Genomic DNA, 24,236 nt, shown 5'->3' on the forward strand with positions numbered 1-24,236 from the left:
TTTTACAATTTTATGATTACTCCCATCGCAACCCGGGTGTGTCACAGTTTTTAATTTCGTTTTTAAAATCTCTGTCACCCTAACCTGGGCCATCATTAAGCAACATTCCATAGAAAACACAGGGACAATTTACTGTTTAAAATATGTAACTAAATAATAGGTTATTAGGTATTATTATTTGTCAAATTATAGCTACAGTACCTTCTGCTTATTTTCAAACATAAAGTACAATTATTATTATCATTATTAAGAATAATTATTGGCTCGAGCCATTCCATGGAATGGAATGCGAAGAGTCGTTGTTTTTGCCTGGTTAGGCCCGAGCGCCACAAGCTGGCGAGAGGCCTATTAATCTCGTAAGGCCGTGCGAAGCACGGCTGCGAAAGTGCGCACGTAGTGCGCACAAAATCGAGCGCGAAGCGCTCGCCCACTTCCAAACACTCACTAACGCACTCCTCCACTCATGCACGCCCCGTGCATACTAATTAGTTGTAGGAAAATGGAACATTACCGTTGTAAACGGGCGAAGCCCGTGCAAAAGTTCGCACTAAACGAGCACTTTACATTGGGATGACGACCGCGAAGCGGTCGTCATCCCCATATAAAGCACTCATTTGCGCTAAGTAGCTCACGAATACGTTCCCCATCTCTTGCATGTTCCGTGCATATAAGCATGTAAGGCAAAAATTGAACATTATTACTGTATAGAGGGCCAAAAACACAAAGTGGGCGGAGCCCACTCAAAATTATCGAAAGTACCCGTCAGTGACCAGGGACCCACACCATGAGGTAGGAAAGCGCGAGCGCTTTCCGAAAATGTATAGTTTATGATATTTGAAAAATGGGAAACATTGTTTTCGCATCGGAATATTATTCTTTCTTTCTTTCTTTCTTCTTCTTCTCGGGACCAACCCCCCTATTTTTCACCCAGTGAACATTGACGAAAAGTCACAAAAATTTGCACGCCTCTAAAAATCGTGCCTCTCTACATTCTGGCTATTTCCCTTTTCTAATATTAAAAAAATTGGCGCGTCAGCGCCCCCAAATGTACCAAAAATGCATTGAGAGATGGGAAATGACCCAAAAAAAATCTGATCGTAGAATCATGAAATTTGGCGCAGAGGTAGATGGTGACAAGAGAAGTAAAAAATATTATTACGGCAACGCCGTCCGCCCAACCAAATGTCGGCCATATTGCTTCAAAAATGGCTAAACATGACTTCGGAGTTTTTCCAAACGTCGTACTTTTACGAACTCCTCCCAGGGCGTTGGCCCTAAAAAGCTGAAATTTGGTGAAAATGCTACTGAGGAGTGGGACATCAAAAGTTATCCAAATTACATTGATACCTCTCACGGTCTCTGTGCGGCGAAGCCGCAAACTGTAGCTAGAATTTCAGAAATCTCCCATATTTAAAATTTCTGCCGTTTGCGCAGATAAAGTCCGAATTGCGTCAAATTAGAATCAGTTGTTAAACTCTTTGCCCTAAACCTACTTGAAGTGAAATAAATTCATTTGGCGCCACAGCGCCCCCTACAGATTTTATATGGAGGTTAAATGTTTAGTTTTGCGAAATTATATGAAATTTGACACACAACTCAATTTTAGCATCCCCATCAAAAAAGTCAATGACTCATGTCATAATTGTTATGGCGTTGCCGTAACGATGACCGAAACCTTTCATGTTATTCCAATGGGGAAATCGCCAGAACATGTTTACACTTTAGACTTTCACAAACTCCTCCCAGGGCGTCAGCCCTATTAACCTGAAATTTGGTGAGACTCATCTTCAAGACCATCAAAAGTTATCCACATTTTCATTCAAAGAGTCACGGTGTCTGTGCGGCAAAGCCGCACATTTTGCCAAGAATTCAAAATAAAATTGCTTTTTGATGGTAAAACAAAGGGGAGAAGATGTGACAGCGTCACAGATTCAGCAGTAGGCGTAATAAAAGGACAATTGGGGCGCGTTAGCGCCCCCTCCTCTTGCGGCGTGGCGGCGGTGTGGCGGCGGTGTGGCGGCGGCGTGGCGGCGGCGTGGCGAGGGCCGATCATTGCCGCTTGCGGCTATATTTTCTTCTTATTATTATTCAGGGTCATTCTGCCACAACTAGGGCATTTTTGACCCCCTGAACATCGATGAAAAGTCACACATGGGGGCATAGACGCGATCGGCTCGGCCCAAAATCTAATAAAATGGAGCATGTGAGAATGCCCGTCGCAACAGTGCCACCTAGAGCAAAAAAGAAAAAACATGAAACACTTAATCTTTGGCCTAGGCACATGAAACGTGGAACAGTGATAGAGCTACCTTTGACGAGTAAGTGCATAACGTGGCCCCGCCACGTTTTTTACTTTTTTTTTTCCAACATCATACTTGTCCTAGGTTTTTCGTCCGATCAAGCTCAAAACAGGAGCAACCTTTTCTGGCTGCTGGTGCCCGGAAACGTAAAATGTCCTTTGGCTCGTCCGAGGATTCTGGAAGTGAGAAGCAGGATGAAGCTGCTATTATCGGGAATGAGAGCAAAGAGTGTAAGGTGATCATAAAGCTCGCACAGGATAATGCGGAACCCGTTGTCATTGACGACGAGTCTAAATAAGGCTGTGGGAGAGGTCAAGGAGTCGAGAGTCCGTGGCGATAGTGCGCTGCTGGTTGTGTGCAAAGACGCGGCTCAGCAAAGGAAAGCGATTGGGATTAAAATTCTTGTTTCGGACGCTGAAAGTAACACAGTCAGAGGAGTTATCACGGGCGTCCCTACGATGGTGACTGTGGATGACGTAAAGGAGAATTAAACTGGAGCTAGGGTGGTGGACGCTAGGTGGTTGAAGACGACCCAGTTTGGAGAAAGATGTGACAGCCTGTCGGTAATGATAAAACTTGGAGGGAAATACCTGCCTAGTAAGGTGCTCCTTGGATACATGTGCTATGGCAAAAGGCCATATGTTCCGAAGCCCCTGCGTTGCTTTAAGTGCCAGCTCTTTGGGCATATTGCAGCGGTCTGCAGGGGAGCAAAGTTGTGGTAAATGTGCAGGAGATCATGAGTATGGGAAATGTGACCAAAGAGCTAAACTGAAGTGCTGTAACTGTGGGGAAGAACACAGCTCTGCCTACGGGGGATGCAAGTTTAGCAAAAGAGCTGCTGAGGTGCAGAAAATTAAGGACTCTTAAGGTATATCCTATACGAATGCAGTTAAGAAAGTGTCAAGTAAAGAGGTGAAAGCAAATACAGAGAGAGGAGCCAGCGCTGCTCACAGCCAGACCAAAGTGAGGGAAGCTCCCAAGTGTGAAGGTTCCAAGTGTGAAGGTTCCAAGTGTGAAGGTTCCAAGTGTGAAGGTTCCAAGTGTGAAGGTTCCAAGTGTGAAGGTTCCAAGTGTGGAGGTTCCAGGATTACTGAGGGCACCTTGGTTGTGGATGGAGATAATTTTGTACTCTTCATGGTGGATGTTATAAACTGTGCTGCTCAAACTCAAAAGAGAACTGAAATGATCAGGATCATTGCTAAAGCTGCAGGAAGATTCCTTGGAACAAAAGAGCTTGATTCTCAGAAATAGAAAACAGGCTAAAGGGTTGAATGGGAGTCTACTAGAGTGAAGGAAGTCTACTTTTGGGTAATCAAAGTGATCAGAGTAACGAAATGGAGGTAGGGGCGTTACTGGTCTCCTGTTCTCCAATCCAGTAGATGCACGGCTGCCAAGCAACGACATCGGTGGAAATGTCAAAGCCTAAAGAATGAAGCCTAAAGAATAGAGCTGTACGGCGGAAGCACCAAACATCAAAGAAGGAGAGGAAAATGAAGAAGAGTCAGCTCTGGAATAAAGCCGGTCGGGATCTGAAGAATGAAGTCTAAAGAAAAGAATAAAGTCTAAAGAATAAAGTTTGGGGGTAATGTAACACTTCACTTGGATTCCCACCGCCATAACAACAACATCAATGAAAAGTCCTGGGTCACCGAGGCTCTCTCTCCCTTTCTCCCTGCTCAGGTCTGCGTTCACCACGATCTTGCCATTTGTCAGGACAAACAACTATTTGAATTGCAAACTATGCAATCATCAACGGTGAATTACTGAGCATTGTTTGGTATGCCGCAAAACGCAGCAGAAAACATGGACGGGCGGGAAGGCGGTCGCGCGGGAAGGCGGTCGCGCGGGTGGCGAGAGCCATCATCGCCGCTAACGCGGCTTTAATTATTATTGTTGTTGTCAAATTGTGGAAAAATAGGCAAAATGTTTAGTAAAATCTTCATTGTAATAATTTGTCTAGTCTCGTTTGAGTGAAATGTATGGTCTAACCTGTCATATGCCCTTTAAGTGATTTTGTTTGTCTGGTAACATCCAACAAAATCCTATGGTTGTGCTTGCCACTTGCCAAGAGTGAATAGTGGTACAGTAATTTGACAGTTACACTACACACAGGCCTTCCACATGGCAGCTGACCCATTTCTCCTTAATCTGCTATTTTCAGAGCCACCAGAGACACACAGAGGAAGAGATGCAGGAAAGATGAGAAGAAGGTGAGGTAAGTTCAGGCTCTTCAGGAGAAATGAACATTTATGATCCAGAAAACCTCCCATCCGGATCCACCAGGACATCTCTTATTCACAAGGTCACATCGGGACAAAAATAAACCATACGAGCTAGTAATGAATTAATTCTACAGGCGCTATGTGAGAGCGAATCAAAAGACTTTGCTTAGTGTGCTGAGCTTGACTTTGTAAAGATATACTCTTCAGGTCAATTTACTCAATATTTGAAACCCATGTTGCCAGAATATACCTGTTATAGACAGTCTGCTGATGGGAACTAGGGCAAACTTGTGCTGATTATAGCAATCTACTGCAATTCTCAAGCATTTCAATACCACTTATGAAAATATTTAAATATCATGTATACCAGCCTGAATCTAAAACAGGACCAATGTCTAAACAATGGCTTTATCTGGTCTAAAATAGGACTAAATTATGACTCCCTAAACAAGAACAATCCATAGAAGTAAGTATGTGAATTATTGGCTCCACAAACTTGCCATATTAATCTTATGGCTTGAAGTCCTTTCAACTGACAATAATTTTGGCTTTGGGGTTGAATAATGGCACCACTTTCTGAGGCTATTGTGAAAAATTAATTAAGCATTGAACTCAGATTTTGTTTCACGTGGATAGGCCCAGTAATTATAGAAATATGAATCATAAACCAGGTCAACACATTTGCAGTCTCCATTTTAGACTATAGGGATTTTATAGAAGCCTAATGTTGTGTGATGTCACATTAACACAACATATTGATCATCAGACGAACCTCAATAACCCGTCAAAGCAAAATTAGACACAAACCACTGAGATATACTTGAGGAAATTGTAAATGTGTGAAGGAAAACAAAAACAAAACACACATTTAGTGTTTGTCTATGGATGCTAATTCATCACAGATGACGAGAGAGAAGATTTCAAGTTTTTGAAATCATGTTATACATCACTCATTAACATTAGACCAGAGTCTATCAAATCCATTTATAACAAGAAATGCCTGGCAATTTTCTGAATGTCTCTCCATAATCTTTGCCGCCATATCAGATTTTGTCTTGTTGAATAACGCCTTCAGAGACAATAAATACATAATAAAAGAAAACATCTTTTATAAAATATGAAAACCAAAACATGAAATCCTTCTTTACATCCCCTGCTTTGATGCACTGCACCTGTTGCATACAATCCCTCAAATTGTCAAAACACAGCACAGTTTTGGTTCAGTTTTGGTCCTTTCTGTGATGTTTTAATGATGGCAAACATGAGCTAATCAAAGTGAACTGAAGAGCATAGCCGCAGTGTGATACAATGATTAACAGTCGATCAAAGCTGGATAATGACTCATTGGTGAATCTGTTATTCGACCTCCGTTTGGGCTTTTCCTGCAGCTGCCTCATGACTAACTCCAGGAAAAACCAACACCTGCACAATCTCATCGGCTGGCACTGCAACAAAAACTAACAACTTTTAATCATGTTAATTTTCCCCTCAAACAATCTGGAATATTCCTTTTTGTACACAAACTGTACCAATTATAGTATTGCAGTTATGGGCACACAACCAACTTATGACTAGGGGTGTAACGATATGCAAATCTCATGATATGATATTTATTGCGATATTTTGATATTTTGGAGGTGCAAACCAAATTAGAGATATGCTACCTTTTCTTTTATAAATGCCTTGACAAGCCTAATGTTATTATTTGACGGACTTAGTTTTTGTGAGCATAACGTTCCCTGAACAGCTTTATTGTCTAGAAAAACCAGGGAGTGACTTTTTGTAATTATCGCACTATGGCTCTTCTATCCCTCCCGTGGGACTGCCCTGGGGTTGGAGCCACTATATTTACAGCTAGTGTCTTATAACACTATTACTACAGGGGCGAAGAGGTCATTTTCTGCAGTACCACAGAGATGCAGTTATTCCTCCTGCAAACACACACACACACACACACACACACACACACACACACACTACATTTGTTTCCTCTACATTCAATTTTAGCCATCAAATTTCACTTTTAGAGTATTAATGTTGGCTGGAAGCATCCGTAATTTACATTTTTAAGCTAAGCAATAAGCAATGCAAGAAGCCGGTCCAGGATCCTCCAGCTGTTACCAACCAACCATTTTTGTCTACTCCTCTGTTATTTTCAACGTCTTTGGCTCCTCTACAAAGACACTAACCTAACCAAGCCTCTCCTGGTTGTCATGGGACAGATTTGTTGGACCATTGTATGTTAAAATCCGTTCTGAAGGAGGATCTGAAGTGCATTTGAGCATCTCTTTAGATAAAGCTTGTGTCGGCCATAGTTACAGTCTTCATAGTTACAGTCTGTTGTTTGCGTGTCTGTTGCTGCCAGGTGAGTCCTTACAATTCTCTGAGGCTATTTTCTGAAACTCATCACAGCAGTAATGGCTGCCGGGCTTGACAATAATTCCCAATGCAAGCTATAGGCCTGAGAAGTGCTTGCAACGAAAAACAACACTGCTTTTTTAGTTTAGGCAGCTCACAGAACACTAAAGAGCTGCGATGTCCCTGCGTAACTTGTGGGCTGATTACAAAATAGTCAAAATATCATGTGAAGTCTACATCTACATATATAATAACTCAATATTTGCAATGTCTTTCTATTTTTGGCCACAATATTAAACAAATGCCCATTACTTGGATTTACATTAGAATACAAACTTGACAAGCTTTGAATTCTGAGCGAACGACCTCTCCGACCACCACCAATCGTTCACTTACTCTATTCATAGAAGCAAGGTGGGGAAGTGCCCTCCCAAGGACACCACTGCGAATTTGGAGCAGGATTTGAAGTCCAATAACCTTCTCGTTTCTAAAGCCACATCGCACATTTAACACAAACACTGAAAGTAATCAGTGCCACCCCTCACACAAATGCAGGATAGATGTTTTTGAAGCAAACTCTGTCTGACTTTTTTATCTTAAACGATGTCAAAGAGTTTAGTTGACACGTACCCCCCAAAATAACCCTCTTTCAAAATTACATTTGTTTGTTGCCTCTGTAGTTCAACGCATCACGATGTATCTTTTTTTCTTGCAGCTGAAAGGCAGAATTATGATATGACTTAGAACAGGATGAGACTCTCTCAAATTGAATATACAACAACAGCACAGAACAGTACGTACTCCAGTAGCAGCAGTGTGTGAGGGAGATCATCAGCAGCCCACCATTGTCATGCCCATAATCGGCAGCCCTGTAAACCCACTGGATTACATCACCACTTTACAACAAACGCAACTCGGAACAGCAAACGGAAACCTTACCTTACCAGAACCACAAGCAGCAGTTTCCATGGAGACGGAGACAATAGGAAAATAAAGAGATGGAGATGAGAAGATGGGGTGCAATAACCTCACGCAACACGGGGGGAACACAAAATTAGAATGATCACAATGTAATTACAGTAATATTTCTTAGAATCTTTGTAGCTAAGAATCATGTTAAGTCCCTGATTGTGACCCAGGAGTGCTCTGCAGGAGGAATGCCCCATTGGGTTAAAGCACCTATAATGCACTGCACTGCACAAAGTAAGTTGATGTAATCCCTCCTGCATTCAGGAGTCATCAATGGTAAAAAAAAATGTTTCAACTTAGACGCCCTATACGTACCTCAGATACAACTCCTCCCTCAATTTGAGCTCAGGAGTAATATCTACTATTACTTTTGGATTGGAAGCCTAAAACAGTGTCTCCAGATGACTCTATTTGACTACTTTGTAAAACCTATACCAAAAGAAACCCCCTACAGATCACTTTATTGTCAATTTGCATGATTTTTACCAAGAAGAAATACACCGGCTAAAATGAATAGTTGTTTCTCACCAGTAAGTGCAAAAAGCAGACATATTTAATGTGTTGTTAATAAAGAGTAGAGTCCTCACTTTGCATAGCTCAACATTCAGCATCTCATAAGTCGGATCCGGGTCCAGACCAAACTGATTGAGAGTTCAAGTTTCAAAGACACAGTGATAATACTCTGACATTAAAAACAGGCCATGTTTACTTTTACATATTTAGCTGCAGTTTTAAAATATATTCCTCTGAGGGGCGTCTTGTGTGTTATTTGTGTGTATTGAGAGATAAAAATGAAAAAGAACAGCAGGCCATGCTCCTCAGTAATGGTGCAGAAATCAGAGTTTTATCTTTAGAAAGTTTCTCTCTGACGACATTTAGGCTCTGTCCATGGCAACAGTTGCCGTGCCCACCAGACAGGCACAATGACCGTCACTGCCCATAATAGACCCGCCATTACAACGACATTACATATGGTTCTGACACAGAGGCTCGACTCCCTGGTTGTATTGTTGTCAAATGGATGAGGATGAGAAAGGTTGCTATAATGGACTCAAAATAACCTCACGTTTACATTAATATTATAAATATTAATTTAATATTTATATTGCAGATCTTGCAGCGTTGCTTGAATTCTGTACCACAAGAACTACAAACATACATATACCATAGTTCATATTCAGTTTCATTGACAGTTATTTTGGTCTTACACTTTGTCCATTCCAGTCTGAATAAGCTGTATACTTTCTGCTTTTGATTTCTTCAGTTATATAGCAAATCATCATCTACCCCCTGTGAGATGCAGATATTTGCACTTGAAGCAGAGTTGTAGTATGCAATTCTGGGCCCTGACTCAAACTATATTGAAGGGCCCACACAATGTTGTTTTGTTTTTTGGATAAATGCATTTCAGACTTTGGGTAAATAAGTAGGCTACCCTTATGACTCCAGTCTGATACTCCTGGATCTTCATTTATGGTGCACTTTTGCTTGTCACCCTACAGCAAGCCTAAAATGCACAATAACAATTATTCCAAAAAAAGTAATGCAAGATTCCAAAATTAATGTCACATGAGCCACATACCGTAGTAGATTTTTTTAAAGTTTCCGTTTTGCTGTAGTAGTTATTTTGTTGGCGCATGTTGGCTAACAGCAGGGGGAAGTAGGAATCTTTCCCTCTGCTCAATTAATTTAGTCACACATTGACTCGAGGAGAAAGAGCGAAAGGTGATCAGTTCAACGACAAGGGTGAAGAGCCCAAATTCTAAAACGCAGACGCAACCTACTGGTTTATCTTCTACCCATAAACTCCTCCTGATGGTTTCAGCTCTGTTTCCACAGCCCAATGTTCCCAAGATTGTTAGAACATTATGAAAAAAGTGTTCTATGTTCTTATGTTTGAAAAAGGGTCCCATGTTCCCTTTTTTTAGGGTATAGTCAAGGTTTAAGGTTTTAATTTAGTTTAGGGCCTTTTTGAAAGATACTGGTTTGTTTAGGGTTTGTTAGGGTTATAATTAGAGTCTCATTGTAGAGTTGTGGTAAAGGTTTGGTTTTGAGATTAAAGTTTGGGCCAGGGTGGGGGTTATGAATTGACTTTCAAAAAACAATATTTTAAATGTGAAAACAGGGCTGTAGAAACACAGAGCTTGAGAAACGTAGCACGCTGAGGGAATTCAGAGCCGTGGGAACATAAGCTCCTCTCCTGGCTTCCTGGCACAAGATCTGGAAAGGGGTCTAATATTGAAGTAAGTAGTTAAATGCCAAGGATAAATATCTCTATGGGGAATAAAATAACTCTCACCTTGACAGTTAATGTTCCAGTCATTACACTAAATAATATAGACTCCTTTTCAATGTTGTACATTGATTCTAAACTAACCTCCAGAATTAGTACCAGCAACCTATTTATAGGCAGCAAATTGTAGCAAAGATAACTGCTGCGACATTTGCAAAAGTGAGTTTGTGTTTGTTATTGTCAATGTGGTCGTCACAGCAACAGAAACCTATCCCGATTCTCTTTCCTCCATCTTTCCTGTTTGCCCTTGTGTGTCCTCGCATGCCTTCTCCAGGGTTAACAAAGAGCGGGGGAATCAGGCAGTGAGACATGGAGGCAGGGGGAAAAAATAAATTGCAGAGCTGACTGACCTATATCCTCCCAATTTTGAAAGCAGACAGTGAGCGAGCGCACAGCTGTTTTTCAATCCCAGTGTTCCTGAAACCCTGGTCCGTGAAATCCAGCCAAAACACGAGTCTGCACGACACTGTTGCCTGGATTGTTTCTAATTAGGTTTTAGCCAAGTGCACTTGTGTCATTCTGGAAAGTGGGGGAAGATATGGGTATAGTGGGGGCAAATTTAAAAAGATACTTAAATTGTCAATGTTTTTTTGTATGTTTTAGGATTTTTAATTGTATCTATTTATTTATTTATTTATTTACTGATTATATTTCCTTTTCTGTCAACATTTTTTTTTTTATGAGAGCAAAGCCCTTTTCTCACAGGAGTGGCTCCTTGTGCCCTCTTTAAGGAACACGTTTAGACAGAAGTCATTCTTCCACACGTATGATGACTGATGTCCGTTATAATTGAAGACAAGCAGCTTTTGAAAAGGTTTACAGATTATTTTTGTCTGAAGTATACACTTGTAGTCAGTCACTGACTGATTGTCATCTGTATTGTGTGAGTATTGTAGTGTTTTTGTGTTCTCTGGTGAAAGTTTTTTCGTCCTTTGCTGGGGAACAGGAAAATACAAAAAAATCTGTTCTTATCTGAGTCAGTCCTGATTACAGTTTTCATTAATCTTTTCCTGTATACAAATGAAAAGAAATGAAAATGCCATACTTTGGAACATTAAAGGGAAAGTTAAGCACCTTAAATTTACAAGGGTGTAGTCTTATAAGAAACCTCTTAAGGATAACTACTGACAAGGTGGTGCTGGTCTTCACTTTATGAACCCTTCGACCCTTGGCAATAAACAATGTAATCTAGATTTTTAAAGCAGTGACAGTGACAGCAGTGAATTTACAGGAGGCTTTTGTTCTGACAGGTTTAATCTGAGAACAATGGCATTACTGCTCACAGAGCTGGTGCTGATGATGAGTAATTGCTTTGACTATCAGATGGCCCCCTCAGTGTCCCTCAGGCGACCATTACATACAACACAGAGGAACAGCCTCACCTGTTCAGCTGTGACAGCAACTCAGTGTGAACACAACAGACATGACTAAAAGTCACTCACCCATTTGCGATCATTAAGGGTATTTTAGCATAAAGGTCAGACTTAATACATACTGTATTACTGTGTGGTTTGAACATGAACTTGTAATGTAAGAAAGGATGTTCTGTTCCATCAGTCTAGATTGACTTTCACTTAATAAAACATTAAAAGATGGAATCAAAAGCACCCCATGATTGCTTTGGAGCGGTGACATTATTTAGCAAGAAAATCTTACAAAACTAAAAAGAACTGCAGTCTCAGTCAAGAATGCCTGCTTTAAATTATTTTCCAAATGACCAATCAACCAATTGATTGTTGCATTGACTCATGATCACATCTCTCCAGGGGTGCTTAAAAGAAACTCGAGGGCGACACCGGTGATGGCTGCAGGGGATTTACGAAGCATCGGCACCATTCAGGTTTATTGACTTCTATTCTTCAAACAGCCGACCGTAATCAAGCGTTTAAAATGCTTTTCCACTTGCAAGGTGTCACACGGGAATTCTCGGCCAAGGTCAGCAGGGATTAAACTTGTTGTTCAGAAAAAGACTGCAAATACTCTATTGATTAAGTGCTGATGCTGCATCGACAGGCTGGACCAATAAGGGGTGGAGGCAGTGAGAAGAACAGATCTAGGTTAATGGTGCAAGACTTTACTCATAATCCAGACACAGAAGAGTGAGCTATAACAGGTTAAAATTGTATGACGTCATAACACCCTATGGACTAATAAGCGATTGAACAAGAAATCAATAGTCTAAAATTTTATACATTTTTTATTTTTATTTTAATCTATACAATACCAGTATAATAAATACACTTGTATCTAAAAAGTAATGTTAAACTCTACCAGTATTTTGTATTAGAAATTATTTGGGATTGCGCCATTTATTCTGAATAAAGTTTGAAATTACTGTAGCATTGTGACTAAACTATAATATAGTTAATCCAATATTAATTGACAAGAGCATGTGTAAACTAAGTCTAGACAAACAAACTACTAATGTAGAAATAGAAGCAATCAAACATTTGATTCATAGATTTAATGCCTGGGTTCACCACCACAGTGCTGTCCAAGACAACTAGTGAAAAATAATATATGGGTCAGACGATTGGGTTCGAATCCTCATGGTCTTTTTAAAGAAGTGTGTCTGACCAGAGAGGACCTTTTCAGAAAATGCAATTCCAACTACATTTGCTGTCATATTCTTGTAAAATTACAAACCATATCTGGCTATGGGAGAAAGCGGAAGTACTTGACATATCTAACAAGTTTTCATGCTCTTATACAGTATATCACAATTACAAATTAAGTGAGAAGAAGAAGAAATATAAATATGTGTTCATGTTACATAATCCTTGCCTGACCATTTTGTTTCAGTTTGCTGAGTGGGCAGGGCTGGCTCTCGATACCACAAAGGTCTGCAGCAAAGCTTCCTCATAAACCAAATTTCTTCCGTGTAGTTCATTTTCTTCTTTCTATTCTCTTTCAAGTTATTGATGGCAACACCATTTGGCTTTGGAGTAACTAAGCACTTTGATCATCCTGGTCTAGTTTCAAGCTTGACATACTGTATCAAGACACTCACGCTTTATAGAGACACATTTGGGCTCATCAATCGACATGCCTTTGGGAACACTGCATAACCCAATCATTTCACCGTTAATAACCTCACATTCTTCCAGCTTTTATATTTTCTCTGTGTACAAAATTTGCAATTTTACACCCACAGGTGCCATAATGAAAAGACAACCTGTGTTATTTATATCACTCATGTGGTTAAATTCCATTGATATTGTTTTTATTAATCCACTTCTAACCCCATAACAATAACACTGTAACAGCCTGTGAGTTTCTCCCAACTATCTAGAGAGCAGATAAATAAGTATCATAAGTACGTTGTTGTTGTTGTTGTTGTTGTTGTTGTTGTTGTTGTTTTTTGCGTTATGCTCCCTGCAGATCCCAGGTGTATGCTGCCCATTTCACCTTCCTCTTTTTTTTTCCTTTCCAATTTGACACCTGATATTAACTTAGTCCGCTGGGAACAGGCACATCAACATCAGTGGTGATGGTGGCACTCCTGCAATGAGCCACTCTGCGCCTCAACACGGGCCAGGGGAATGATGTTTGTTCATACAGGCAGACAAGGAATAGCACATGAAATTGAAGAATAAAAGAATGGGCAAGCACAACGGAGACATTTTAAACAGCAAATGTAGTACAGCTATTTATTTTGGTTAACTTGCCATTGCCGTGATAGACTTATTCATGCAATTCTCCGTTTGTCAGGCTTGGAACAGGCACAAACGCCACATCCCCATCAGCAGGTGTAATAATACAATGTCTATTTGGTTTAGTAACATTTTCAGCATTCCTTCATATTAAACTAAGGCAAAAAAGGGTTGAACAAATCTAGTGCCACACAAGACCACTGATTTCCCATACAATACTTAATTTTGTATTGATATACTGGTAACTGATTTGTTGGTCAGCAAATAATGGAACTTTAAATAAGACATATGAATGGTTTGGTTCCAACATTAGGACTGGGTTGTTGAAACATGTGCTAGAACCTGTTTGTATTCACAGTTTCTCATGCTTTAGTCGGTCTCCTCCCCCTCTGCTCTCTCTAATCTCTTGACTAATTGACTCAACCAGATTTGGCACCAGGCTTATTAGTGTCATTTCACACAACAAGGTCTGACCTATGCAGACGCTGCAACAGTGACGGTGACGACAGAGGCGCCCTGCTTCACTTTACATGCATATTCTGACCTTTTACGCTCATTTGAGGTAGATCAATTATATATAAACCGGAGCTTTGCGTACTCACAGGCCAAAGGATATCTGTGCTCCAACCTGCACGTGCAACTGCCTAGGTTTGTGTCGATACAAGCTACATTTGACAGACAGTAAGACAATTAACAAGTCTATGGTTTAAACTTTTAAAGTGCAGTTGCAATAAAGTAATGGCACGTAAAGATGAAAGATTAGGTGCAGAGATTCACATGACATTTGCCCTTTATAGAACGGATGTAGCCTATTACTGCAGGTCTGCTGATGTTTGTGTTGTGTTAAGGTAAAACAACAGGCACACAATATATCTTATGGCCTTGCATATCAGGCTTTTGTGAAATCTGTGTCTTGTATAATTTATTTCATTAACTTGCAGCCTTCATCACTCCTGTGTCAGTGTGGAACTGTGTCTTTTGGTGTGGCAAATTGAATAAAAACAGCAGTCTAAGCCTAAACCAACAAACATATTTGGGCTCATAAAGATTGTGATTTTAAGGAAAACGTTTTATCTGAGACGGTCTGTGGGTGCTCCCTGTGGGTGCTCCCTGTGGGAGTTGTCTTACCGCTGTGTGCGCTGAACCAGCGGGGCGTGATGTGCAGGGGCAAGGTGTCAGCCAGCGACCCCCGGGACCCCAGATAAAGCACCCCATCTGTGTGATGCCCTCCGCCCCCAGTGTCCTGGTATACGGTACCGTGCGGGGCTGTGGTGCCAGAGCCACCTCCGGCTCTCTCTGAGTCCATCCCTCTTGGGGGATAGAAGCCGAAGGGCACCGTTGCGCTGTGATCAATCCCCATGCCGGCTACGGAGCTCACCGAGCGGCTGCGCAGGCCCATTGTTCCGCTGGGCCGGTAATGACCAAAATGGGCTGAAGGGGGAACCGCGCTGTCATCCGTAGACACCCCTGGAAAGGTGCCCCGGGGCCGTCCTGTCGTGCTCTGCTTGCCCCCCATCCACAGACCGCGGTGTGGTTCTGGAGGATACAGGAGGGGTTCCCCTCAGCGTCGCTCCGTGGGCCTCCGCGCCAGTCCCTGTGTCGGGCTTGTCAGCTCTCTTCCCGTGTCCCCGCCGCGCGGTGCATGGGCCAGCCCCTCAACCCCCGCACCACACCGCGTTTGAAGCACCGTTATTGCCGTAGGCTACCAGTGGTTTGGAGGCACCTTTCTCCCCGCGCACAGCTGAGTGCCCGCCCTCAGAGGTCCGGACCTCCAGTCCCGGGCTGGTCCCGGGGTGGTCCTAAGCGGAGCGGGCCGAGCAGCAGCGCCGCAGTGCTCTCCGCTCCTCGCTCCTCATCTGGACGCGCACATCGTGACAACTGTTGCTGTCCGCTGTGCCGCTGACAACAGTGACGCTGCGGGCGCGTGCCCTTGCCACGGTCCTGTCCGAGACTTGGTGTGGGCAGACTGTGACGCACAGCCGGGCCGAGCTGATGGAGCTCCTCTCGGCTCCTGTCTGTCGCCGCTGCCGCTGTCTCCGCGGCTGTAACTGGCGAGACAATGGATGCGTTCAGTGCGCAGGCTCCGTGTGGAACAGACCGCGCAGAGTATGAGCCTCTGAATGAGACGGACTTTTACCACTCCACAGGCTCTCTCCGGCAGGATGACGAGGTGTGGCAGCTGCCAGCAGGTGCAGTGGCGTAGCTATCTTCAGCTCCAATGGAAAACATGCTGTCCTCTCATCACACCTGTCCCGTCAAGCGTCAAACACATCTTGGCTGCAGAAGCCTCAATGGCGCTTATTACAAAGGAAAAAAACATGATCAAACTACACGGACGATAAAGTCATAGTGAATGTGCAAGTGCGCAGTGCAGAACGTTTCCGACAAAAGCCCAAATATGGGTCATAGTTGTACAGTCTATGGTTGTATATACCTGGAGGAGAAATATGTATTTTGCACAGGATGAGCAATGAAACTGCGTCTTGTCTGTAAGATGCGAAGAACAATTGCATGTTGCTATCATTCTGTAATTGAATGCAGATAAGGCGGTCCCTCATGCATCAGAATTGTATGCACTTTTGCCAATTCACAAAATGCTTCACCCTCTTCAGTGCATTAGACACGGATCTTTGCTGACACCTTGTGGCAGTAAGAACAACTATCATCAACTTGAGACCATTCAGCATGAGATTTAATAGTTTTATTAGTTCATCATTTAATGACAATATTTAATCGTTATTGTTTTATAGTACAACAGCGATTAAAAGAATACCATGGTTTCATCTAATTAATAGAAAAGACAAACATCCCTGTATCAACCCAAAACATGCATGGTTAAAACTCCACCAGTAACAGTAGTCCTCCTGAGAGCTGTGTCCCCGTGCAGCATTGAAAAGCAGGGGACAATAAAGTGTTCCTTAACCTCTAAACCAAGTTGTCAAAACCGTTCTCAAATTACTTAAAATATTAGAACAAAAAACAGTCCAAACACAAAATATGTTATCTGACCATGAAGTTGGTTTCAGAAAGCCATAGTAAAATGCAACGGTGCAATGGAGTGTAACAATGGGCATCATCCATTAACGTTTTCATAGAAATTGTAACTTCCACCCTAAGATGAGAGAACATCCAGCTACAAACACCATGTCACTCGTTTACATCACATACATATTCATTTTATGAAACACCCTCTAAACTTACAAATATGGGCTCCACAGGACATGTGACGACGCAATGAAGCGAGGAGGGGGGGAACACATTTTTTGAATGCCAAAAATGTTTGTAAGAAGGTCTTAAGTACAATCTTGTTCATGAATGAGGCTCATTGAAGGTTGAATAAATATCATACATCATTCCTAACCCTGTCGCGACTCTATGGCAAACGGCAGCAGGACTTTGCCAGGGTTCATCAGGTTCTTGGGGTCCAGTGTGTGTTTTAGGGCCTGCATCACGAGGACAGTGGGGCATCCCAGCTCTTCCTTAAGCAGGTTCCTCTTCCCCAGGCCCACGCCATGTTCTCCTGTGCACGTCCCATCTAAGGCTAGTGCTCGCCTGCAGAACATCAGCATCATGTTACAGCTCAGTTATAAAGATAGTATTTTTGTTTAAAGATCAGTGAATATTTATCCATCCCACTGCAGAGCATTTGTTTTCATCACACATGAATGTTATGTACTAGTTATAATTCTAAAAAGACAAGCTATTAAACAACTGTAACACTATTTCATTCATATTTTTAATATGCAATGATCAAACTGTGATTTGTTTGAACATTGCAAAATCTTCTCAGTTCAGATGGCATCTGCCATAAATTCAAAGCTAAATTGGGGTGAAATTGCTACATTCAAAAAGACAGATGATTTTTGTGGCAGACCCCAGAGAGAAAAGGGAATGAGTTTGTACCTGGCTAGTCTGTCGGTGAATGAGTGCAGCCTGTGCAGCTCGTCTTCGTCATTGGGGTCCACCACCATGAGACAGTGAAAGTTCCCATCTCCCACATGGCCAGCTATGGGACCTGGAAACAAGGCATTGGCATTCATTATATTGAATTGAACTAAAATGAAAAACTCCTTGTATCAGTGGAGATTTTATTTAGTAAATAATTGATGTGTTTCAACACAAAACAGCTTTACAATGAAGGTTAATACGTGCATACAGTATACTTAACCTTAGCAAAGACATTGCCGTTTTTCTATTGAAGATCACTTTTTATGTTGCAAATCATACTTTGGCATCTATCTTTAACAGAGAAAGGCTTCAAAGCACACTGTCACTGACAAAATCGACTCTTTAGCACAGGTTAAAAATTAACCAACTTAATATAAGCAGGACAGATCGGTTGGCTTAAGGCCACATGGGACTTTTGTGTGGTGACGATTGACAGTGGTCATAGAGGCTCAAGAAAGGAATTCTGGCGTAACTTGTATCTATGAGTTTGTGCAGCAGTTTTGCATTTATTACAAATGAGTGCCCACCTGTCAAATTGCTCTTAATGAGATCCTCCTTCGTTTCCACTATAATTTGGGGCAGCTGAGACACAGGGACACACACATCGGTGGAGTACGCCTGTGGCACACAGAAGGTGAGACAATTAGAACATCAATAATTGTCACTCACTTGAATTTAGGACATCACTTAAGTAAGGCACAAAAACACTTGAGTGAGCCATTTCAGGTTGTCAAGTGGTAACAAACTGTCAACAGGAGAAATGAAAGCTGGTAGTTTAAACTGAAGATGCAAGAGCTATAATAGAAGAAGTGTACAGTGTAATAAAAGGTAAATACGATGAGGCAAACATCCATTACCAGTGGTTTGATGGTCGCTTGCGTGGAATGACAGTTAGTTGCTTTACCTTACAGCCAGGTCTGAGAGCCTGCGCGGCATACCAGGCGTTATGACGGGCAGCCCACAAATTGTTACGTGTTTCTGCATCCTGAGCCCATTGAAAGTTTGAGCCACCATTCGTCTGTGTGATGTCCTCTATACAACAGACAAAGGCACGTTTTAGTTTTTCAGCGGACGTATTCTATAGTGATACCACTTTAAGTTAATCAATATTTTTACAGCCAACAAAATCTGTAACTAAATAGAGCCTCACATTAAAAGGTACACTATGTAACTGCCACCTGCTTGTCCACATAGAAATGTTATTGCCTTTCCTGGAATGCTCCACAGAATGGCATTAGACCGAGTTATTTCCATGGAGGAAAGTAGACAACAATATCAAGCCAAGTTACAACTCAGATCTTGTGTCAAGTTATCTTTTAGTTATCTCTAAAAACCCTGTCAAAATATAAGATAGATACTTTTAATGCAATAACATCTCCATGGAGACCCGAAATGCAGCATAAGTCAGGTTAGGTTAGCTGAACTCACCTGTTATCTCGACCTGCTCCTTCAAACTGCCCTCAGAGCCGTGAAACTCCAGGAAGAGAGTGGGATTGACAGGGTAGGACAGGGAACTGTAGCGGTTACAGGCATCCACCATGACATCATCCAGAAACTCTGATAAAGAAAAGTACACAAACTAGTACTGCAAGTGTTCAGCAGACAAGATGAATATCATTTTTATTTTTAAGTCATTCTCAGCATGTAGCCGGACACCAAAGTTAGTTGTACGGTGGTTCAACTCCACGCACACACATTTTTCTTGCAGCCAATAACAAACACTTGAGGTCGCTACAGAGGCTACTTGTGGGTTTTTGATTTTGCACCACCTTGAGACATCATTTCAATGGCGAGTATAACACCAACAAACATTGATGTTACTATGACAAAGATGAGGGCAAGTCTGGACTAAAATGTGTCAATTAAACAGCCCATGTTAACTTACCAATGCGTGCAATAGGCACTCCTGCCTGTAAGATCTGCACAGTGCTATCCACAGCGGCCTGGACGGAAGGGAAGGTGCATACGGCAGAAACCATGGCCTCTGGGATCCCAAACAAACGAAGAGTGGACTTTGTGATAATGCCAAGAGTGCCTTCTGAGCCAACAAACAGGTTTGTCAGGTTGTAGCCAGCTGCTGTCTTTCTGTGCAGGAACACGGCTTTAGATTCATAGTTACATACAGTACAAGTACAGTATGCATTTTTACCTGGGTCGGCGGCCCTTCCCTGCAGTGTGTATAATGGTCCCATCAGCCAGCACCACCTCCAGGTTCAGTACATTCTCTCTCATTGTGCCATATCGAACTGCATTTGTTCCAGACGCACTGGTGGCAACCATTCCACACAGCGATGCATCTGCTCCCGGATCTGCAATCTCAAGACAGGGACAGATGAAGAACCCTATACATCTCAGTGTTTACAGCACACATCCATTCAGTCAACTAAGTAAAACAACACAGTATTTAGTTTAAAACGACATACTGCACAAATGACGCCTTGGGTTCTGACCTTCTCATGATTCAAATGTGTACCCATAACTTACTTTTAAAGACTACAATGAAGAAAACAGAAGTTGAATGAAACTGACCGACTGGAAACCAGAGGCCTGTGTCTCGCAGATATGTGTTGAGAGTTTTCCGGGTCACACCTGGCTCCACTGACACATCAAAGTCCTCCCTGTGCAGATCCAAGATCTTGTCCATTTTTCTTAAACTGAAGCAAACTCCTCCCTGCCAATAAAGTATACTTAAGCACTTTAAACAATCAATTATATTAATTAAGCACTTTTTTATATTTCTTACTTCCAGTGCCCCAACTCCTCCTTCCAGACCGGTGCCTGTACCAAATGGAATCATGGGCACATCGTTGACATGACAGAGTTTGGCCAAAGCACTGACCTCCTCCACACAGCGAGGAAACACCACTGCATCTGGAGGACAACATCTGCAAACACCACAACATTTTAACCCTAACCCACTTTTTAAAGCATTATCAGCAGTCCAAATAAAACAGAATAATTAGCCATGAAATAGCAAGCCAAGCAAAAATCGTAATGTTCACCATTGTGCTATTTCTCTGACACTGACCTGTGCATGGACTCGTCTCTTCCATGCTGCTCCCTCACTGCCTCCCCCACAGAGACCCCATCCTCACCACAGATGGACTTGAACTGGGATAAAAGACTCTCCACACCCAAACTCTGCACACACAACCGTATGCATAAAAACACATAAAGACTCATGTCTGATAGCAATCTTTTATTTTCTTTTTTTTTATTATCAAACAGGTAGCAAATTCAACAAGTTATAAGGAAACATATTTAGATAAGCTTACTGGAAAATACCATCAAGTCAAAATAGTATTGATTGTATGACAGCAGTAACTCATGTCATCTTGATAGTTCATGTCAGGACACAGAGAGGCACTGTTGTGGTCACGTAGGGCTCTGACTTTGCAGTTCTTATCTTGAATGAGGAGCTGCCCACGACTGTATTCTCTTACTCACCCGTGAGTAGTTCCAAGAGCTGAAGGTGCGACACTGAAACGCACTGTTTAGGCCTGAAAACGTGCGGAGACCCCTCCTGAGCAACATGATTTACCACCAACTTCAAGGCCCTTCAATGCTAGCCGCCGCGGACGTATGTGAAACGGTGCTACCATTAAACATACACATCCGGTAATTACCTTTCAAAATAAGAAAGAACATGCAAATAAGCTGGCATTGGCTTGACCAAGATGTGGCTTTCAACTCACCAGAGAAAATGTTGAAGTCTGACTTGTCTCAATAAGATGGCAATAATAGGCGTAATAGGGTCAGTGATGAATAGCCTACATAACATTACATTACATACATAGCAGTACAGTACATTAATTAGATAGACAGTAAATAGCCAGCTATCTATTTCCGGTCTGTGTTTCTCGTGAACTTGATTGATGATCCACGTGTGACCAGCAGATGGCCCTGCAAACCACAAAACAACACACGGTCGATCTTTTCGGCGCTGCGTGTGTCCGAGAGCGAAGTTTCAAGTCCAGGTAGGCCTCGTATTTATTTACCTGTGATATCAACGCGCTGTTCAACCTAATTAACCACGATTTTAATTCACGGTTGCTCATCTTTTCACGCCTTTAGATCATGCTTTGCTCAGGGGGACACGTTGGCCTGGGTCACCTGTCAGAAGTTAGCTGCACATATAATGAGTTACAGAGCTGCTGTTACGTCTATAGGTTACATAATATCATAGATCCATGGTTATATCACATTTGCACCATGAAACACAAGAACACGCGGTTGAGCAAGTTATTGACATTTATCCAGCTTGCCTTAATAGATCTGCTAACAATCTTGTTTTGTCCAGGCCATGTATCCTGTAGACCTGGGATCAGTGAGTGACAGTGAGCTGAATGCATCCACCAAGTACCTTTCTGCTTTAGAGTCACAACCAGCTCACACTGAGTGGTTTTATTCATCGACACATTCTAAGGTAAACATCCTGAATCTGTCTGGTCAAACTATTGCAGTGACTACAGCTGTAATATCAGTGGTAAGTGGTGTTTGGATTCCACTCATAATCGTTCACCGTGTTTGCTTTAGGTGGCAATAACAGCATGCAATATAAAGCAGCTTCAGCTTTTTAATAATGACAAACCTGACTGTATTCTGTTGACTCTTCATCTACCCGAGGAACCACGACAAGGTACACGTAAAATCAACACCAAACAAAGTTCTGGTCATTTGAACTGCATTATGTTCTAGTTGTTGCATTGTATCTGTGTGGAAACTGGTGGCATGTAAATGATGTCTTACGAACATCCAACAAATCTAGAAACGGCTTGGAGGTGGTAAGAGCTGAACAACTGACAACACATTTGAAAGCACACTCAGTCAAATCATTTCTACTTTTATGTCACAAGCTAATTGTACATTAACGCTGTATAGGTGAAGTCCACTGTGGAGCGAGTGCTTGTGCTGGTTCTCAGTCAGCTGGTGGATATGTCTCTTGGCGAGGAGCAACTTTTCTCAAATCATGGCCCGACTGAGAACTGCAAGCTGCTCTGGACACACGGAGAGGCAGTGGGCTTCTACAGCTTCAAGAATAAAGGTATTACCTATTCAATGCATTTGTAAATCATCAAGATATATTCACAGATTTCTATAAATATAAATCCTTTCTCATGATTCACACAATTAATGCTTTGAATCCATGACAGCCATTACTTTTATTATACTATTACAGAATAACAGACACATGCACAGAATGCTTATATATGGAAAGGGTGTTAAGATAAGATATTCCTTTATTGTCCACACATGGGGAAATTTCATTGTTGCAACGCAGGTAGAGACAGAGGAAAAGGACAGATAACTTATAGGAAGTTTAAAATTAATAGAAGAACTCTTATAAACAAAAACTCCCATAGACAAAACCTCTCATTTCCTAATAAGGAATGGAGGGGAAAAATAAAGATAAAATAAAAACGTTAATTTGGCCTTTGTGTACAAATATATTAAATTTGACTGGTAAATGTACTTTCAGGCAGTTTGTGTGAAAACTGTACCAGCCGATGCTATGAGCTTCCTGTTCTGGACACTATATATGTGAGGGGACAGTGTAGGAGGAGGGGCTTTGGACTGCTCATGCTCCAGGACTTCTGTCATATGTTCCCAAGTGAAGAGGTTCTGGGAGTCAGCTCTCCTGTATCAGCCGGCATGGTGGCAGGTGCGACACATGTTACAAAAACAGAATAACTATCAGCTAGCATGGTCCATCCTTCAGAATACATGGTCTATTATGTGTGTGTAGTGTGCAAAAAGTTTCTGATTCAACGCAAAGAATTCAGAGATGTTCTTTATGAAGTTGAGACTCCCGGCAGCTGGATTCAGAGACGCAACATCTGGCTCAACATCCAGCTTGGACGTTACTCTAGATGTAAGATCAGTTTTATTTTTTTGGAACCCTATTCTGCTCAAACGCCAAACTTAAAAAGCTTCCTGTTTACAGCTAAGAACATCAGTGGGAGTCGAGAGGGATGAGGGGACGATGATCTCTAAAGGTGAGAGTGTGTGTACATTTCAATGCCACAAACACAAGTCATAGCCTACACATCAAGACAATATCTTGAATCAAAACTGTTTACAGTTGTCCAATAACAGTAGGCCTGTTTTTTTAATTCCTGTTTGTTGTTTTCTGTCTTGTGACATAGATCTGTAAAGCACACTTCTGATCTGCGGACCACCCATGAAAATAGTCCCCAAAGAGGAAACTGCATTGGAATGTACTGGACAATTGTCAGACAGGAAATAGTCATGCACAGCTTTTGAGGGACTTTATTATGCATCATGATTTTTTTCAGTTTTTATGTTAAATGTATTATATTATATTTGGGATTATATTATAATGTATAATATATATGTTAATGCCAATGTAAATATTTAAAATTAAATAAATAATTGTATTGATTGTTTGTTGTCCACTTTTGCTCTGAGCTTTTTGGCACACACCATAGGCAGCATTGTTTGTTGCTAAATAATAGCCCAGTTAGTGCTTGAC

General features: G+C 41.7%; 3 protein-coding genes across 4 annotated transcripts in view; 1 reads left to right on the top strand and 2 right to left on the bottom strand.

Moving 5' to 3' along the window:
- znrf1 (zinc and ring finger 1) overlaps positions 1–16,019 on the bottom strand; it is a 31,942-nt gene extending 15,923 nt beyond the window's left edge. Inside the window, exon 1 of the mRNA XM_072435742.1 lies at positions 14,924–16,019. Coding sequence (XP_072291843.1) covers positions 14,924–15,311 — 388 coding nt within the window. The 5' untranslated portion in view covers positions 15,312–16,019. The remainder of the gene's footprint in view (positions 1–14,923) is intronic.
- A 542-nt stretch (positions 16,020–16,561) lies between these two features.
- ldhd (lactate dehydrogenase D) lies at positions 16,562–21,330 on the bottom strand. The gene is made up of 11 exons (XM_072435339.1): positions 21,191–21,330; positions 20,772–20,884; positions 20,487–20,628; positions 20,273–20,414; positions 19,893–20,052; positions 19,629–19,828; positions 19,172–19,300; positions 18,648–18,775; positions 18,271–18,361; positions 17,699–17,810; positions 16,562–17,347 (listed from the first exon to the last, which is right to left on the bottom strand). The coding sequence occupies exons 1-11, from the start codon at positions 21,275–21,277 to the stop codon at positions 17,152–17,154; spliced, it is 1,500 nt and encodes a 499-aa protein (XP_072291440.1). The 5' UTR covers positions 21,278–21,330; the 3' UTR covers positions 16,562–17,151.
- Positions 21,331–21,648: 318 nt separating this feature from the next.
- Positions 21,649–24,021, top strand: fam169b (family with sequence similarity 169 member B). 2 transcript variants are annotated; one of them, XM_072435003.1, is made up of 9 exons: positions 21,649–21,720; positions 22,044–22,169; positions 22,280–22,382; positions 22,442–22,527; positions 22,625–22,787; positions 23,223–23,405; positions 23,490–23,615; positions 23,688–23,739; positions 23,890–24,021. In XM_072435003.1, the coding sequence occupies exons 2-8, from the start codon at positions 22,047–22,049 to the stop codon at positions 23,717–23,719; spliced, it is 816 nt and encodes a 271-aa protein (XP_072291104.1). In that variant the 5' UTR covers positions 21,649–21,720; positions 22,044–22,046; the 3' UTR covers positions 23,720–23,739; positions 23,890–24,021. The 2 variants fall into 2 exon arrangements, with proteins under 2 accessions (XP_072291104.1, XP_072291105.1); XM_072435004.1 differs by lacking the exons at positions 23,490–23,615; positions 23,688–23,739; positions 23,890–24,021 and having other exon boundaries at positions 21,691–21,792; positions 23,223–23,473.
- Positions 24,022–24,236: the final 215 nt, after the last annotated feature.

The sequence above is a fragment of the Eucyclogobius newberryi genome, unplaced genomic scaffold, assembly GCF_026437365.1.
Source record: "Eucyclogobius newberryi isolate DKJ021-1_F unplaced genomic scaffold, fEucNew1.0.hap1 SCAF_7, whole genome shotgun sequence".
NCBI classification, from domain to species: domain Eukaryota; kingdom Metazoa; phylum Chordata; class Actinopteri; order Gobiiformes; family Gobiidae; genus Eucyclogobius; species Eucyclogobius newberryi.

Coding starts and splice junctions, on each gene's coding strand:
- ldhd (XM_072435339.1), bottom strand. CDS start 21,277: ATGTTGCTCAGGAGGGGTCTCCGCACGTTTTCAGGCCTAAACAGTGCG. Junction 20,629..20,771: donor AGAGACGAGTCCATGCACAG/GTCAGTGTCAGA, acceptor TGGTGTTTGCAG/ATGTTGTCCTCCAGATGCAG. Junction 19,301..19,628: donor AGTGCCTATTGCACGCATTG/GTAAGTTAACAT, acceptor TTTCTTTATCAG/AGTTTCTGGATGATGTCATG.
- fam169b (XM_072435003.1), top strand. CDS start 22,047: ATGTATCCTGTAGACCTGGGATCAGTGAGTGACAGTGAGCTGAATGCA. Junction 22,528..22,624: donor CTAGAAACGGCTTGGAGGTG/GTAAGAGCTGAA, acceptor AACGCTGTATAG/GTGAAGTCCACTGTGGAGCG. Junction 23,406..23,489: donor ATCAGCCGGCATGGTGGCAG/GTGCGACACATG, acceptor ATGTGTGTGTAG/TGTGCAAAAAGTTTCTGATT.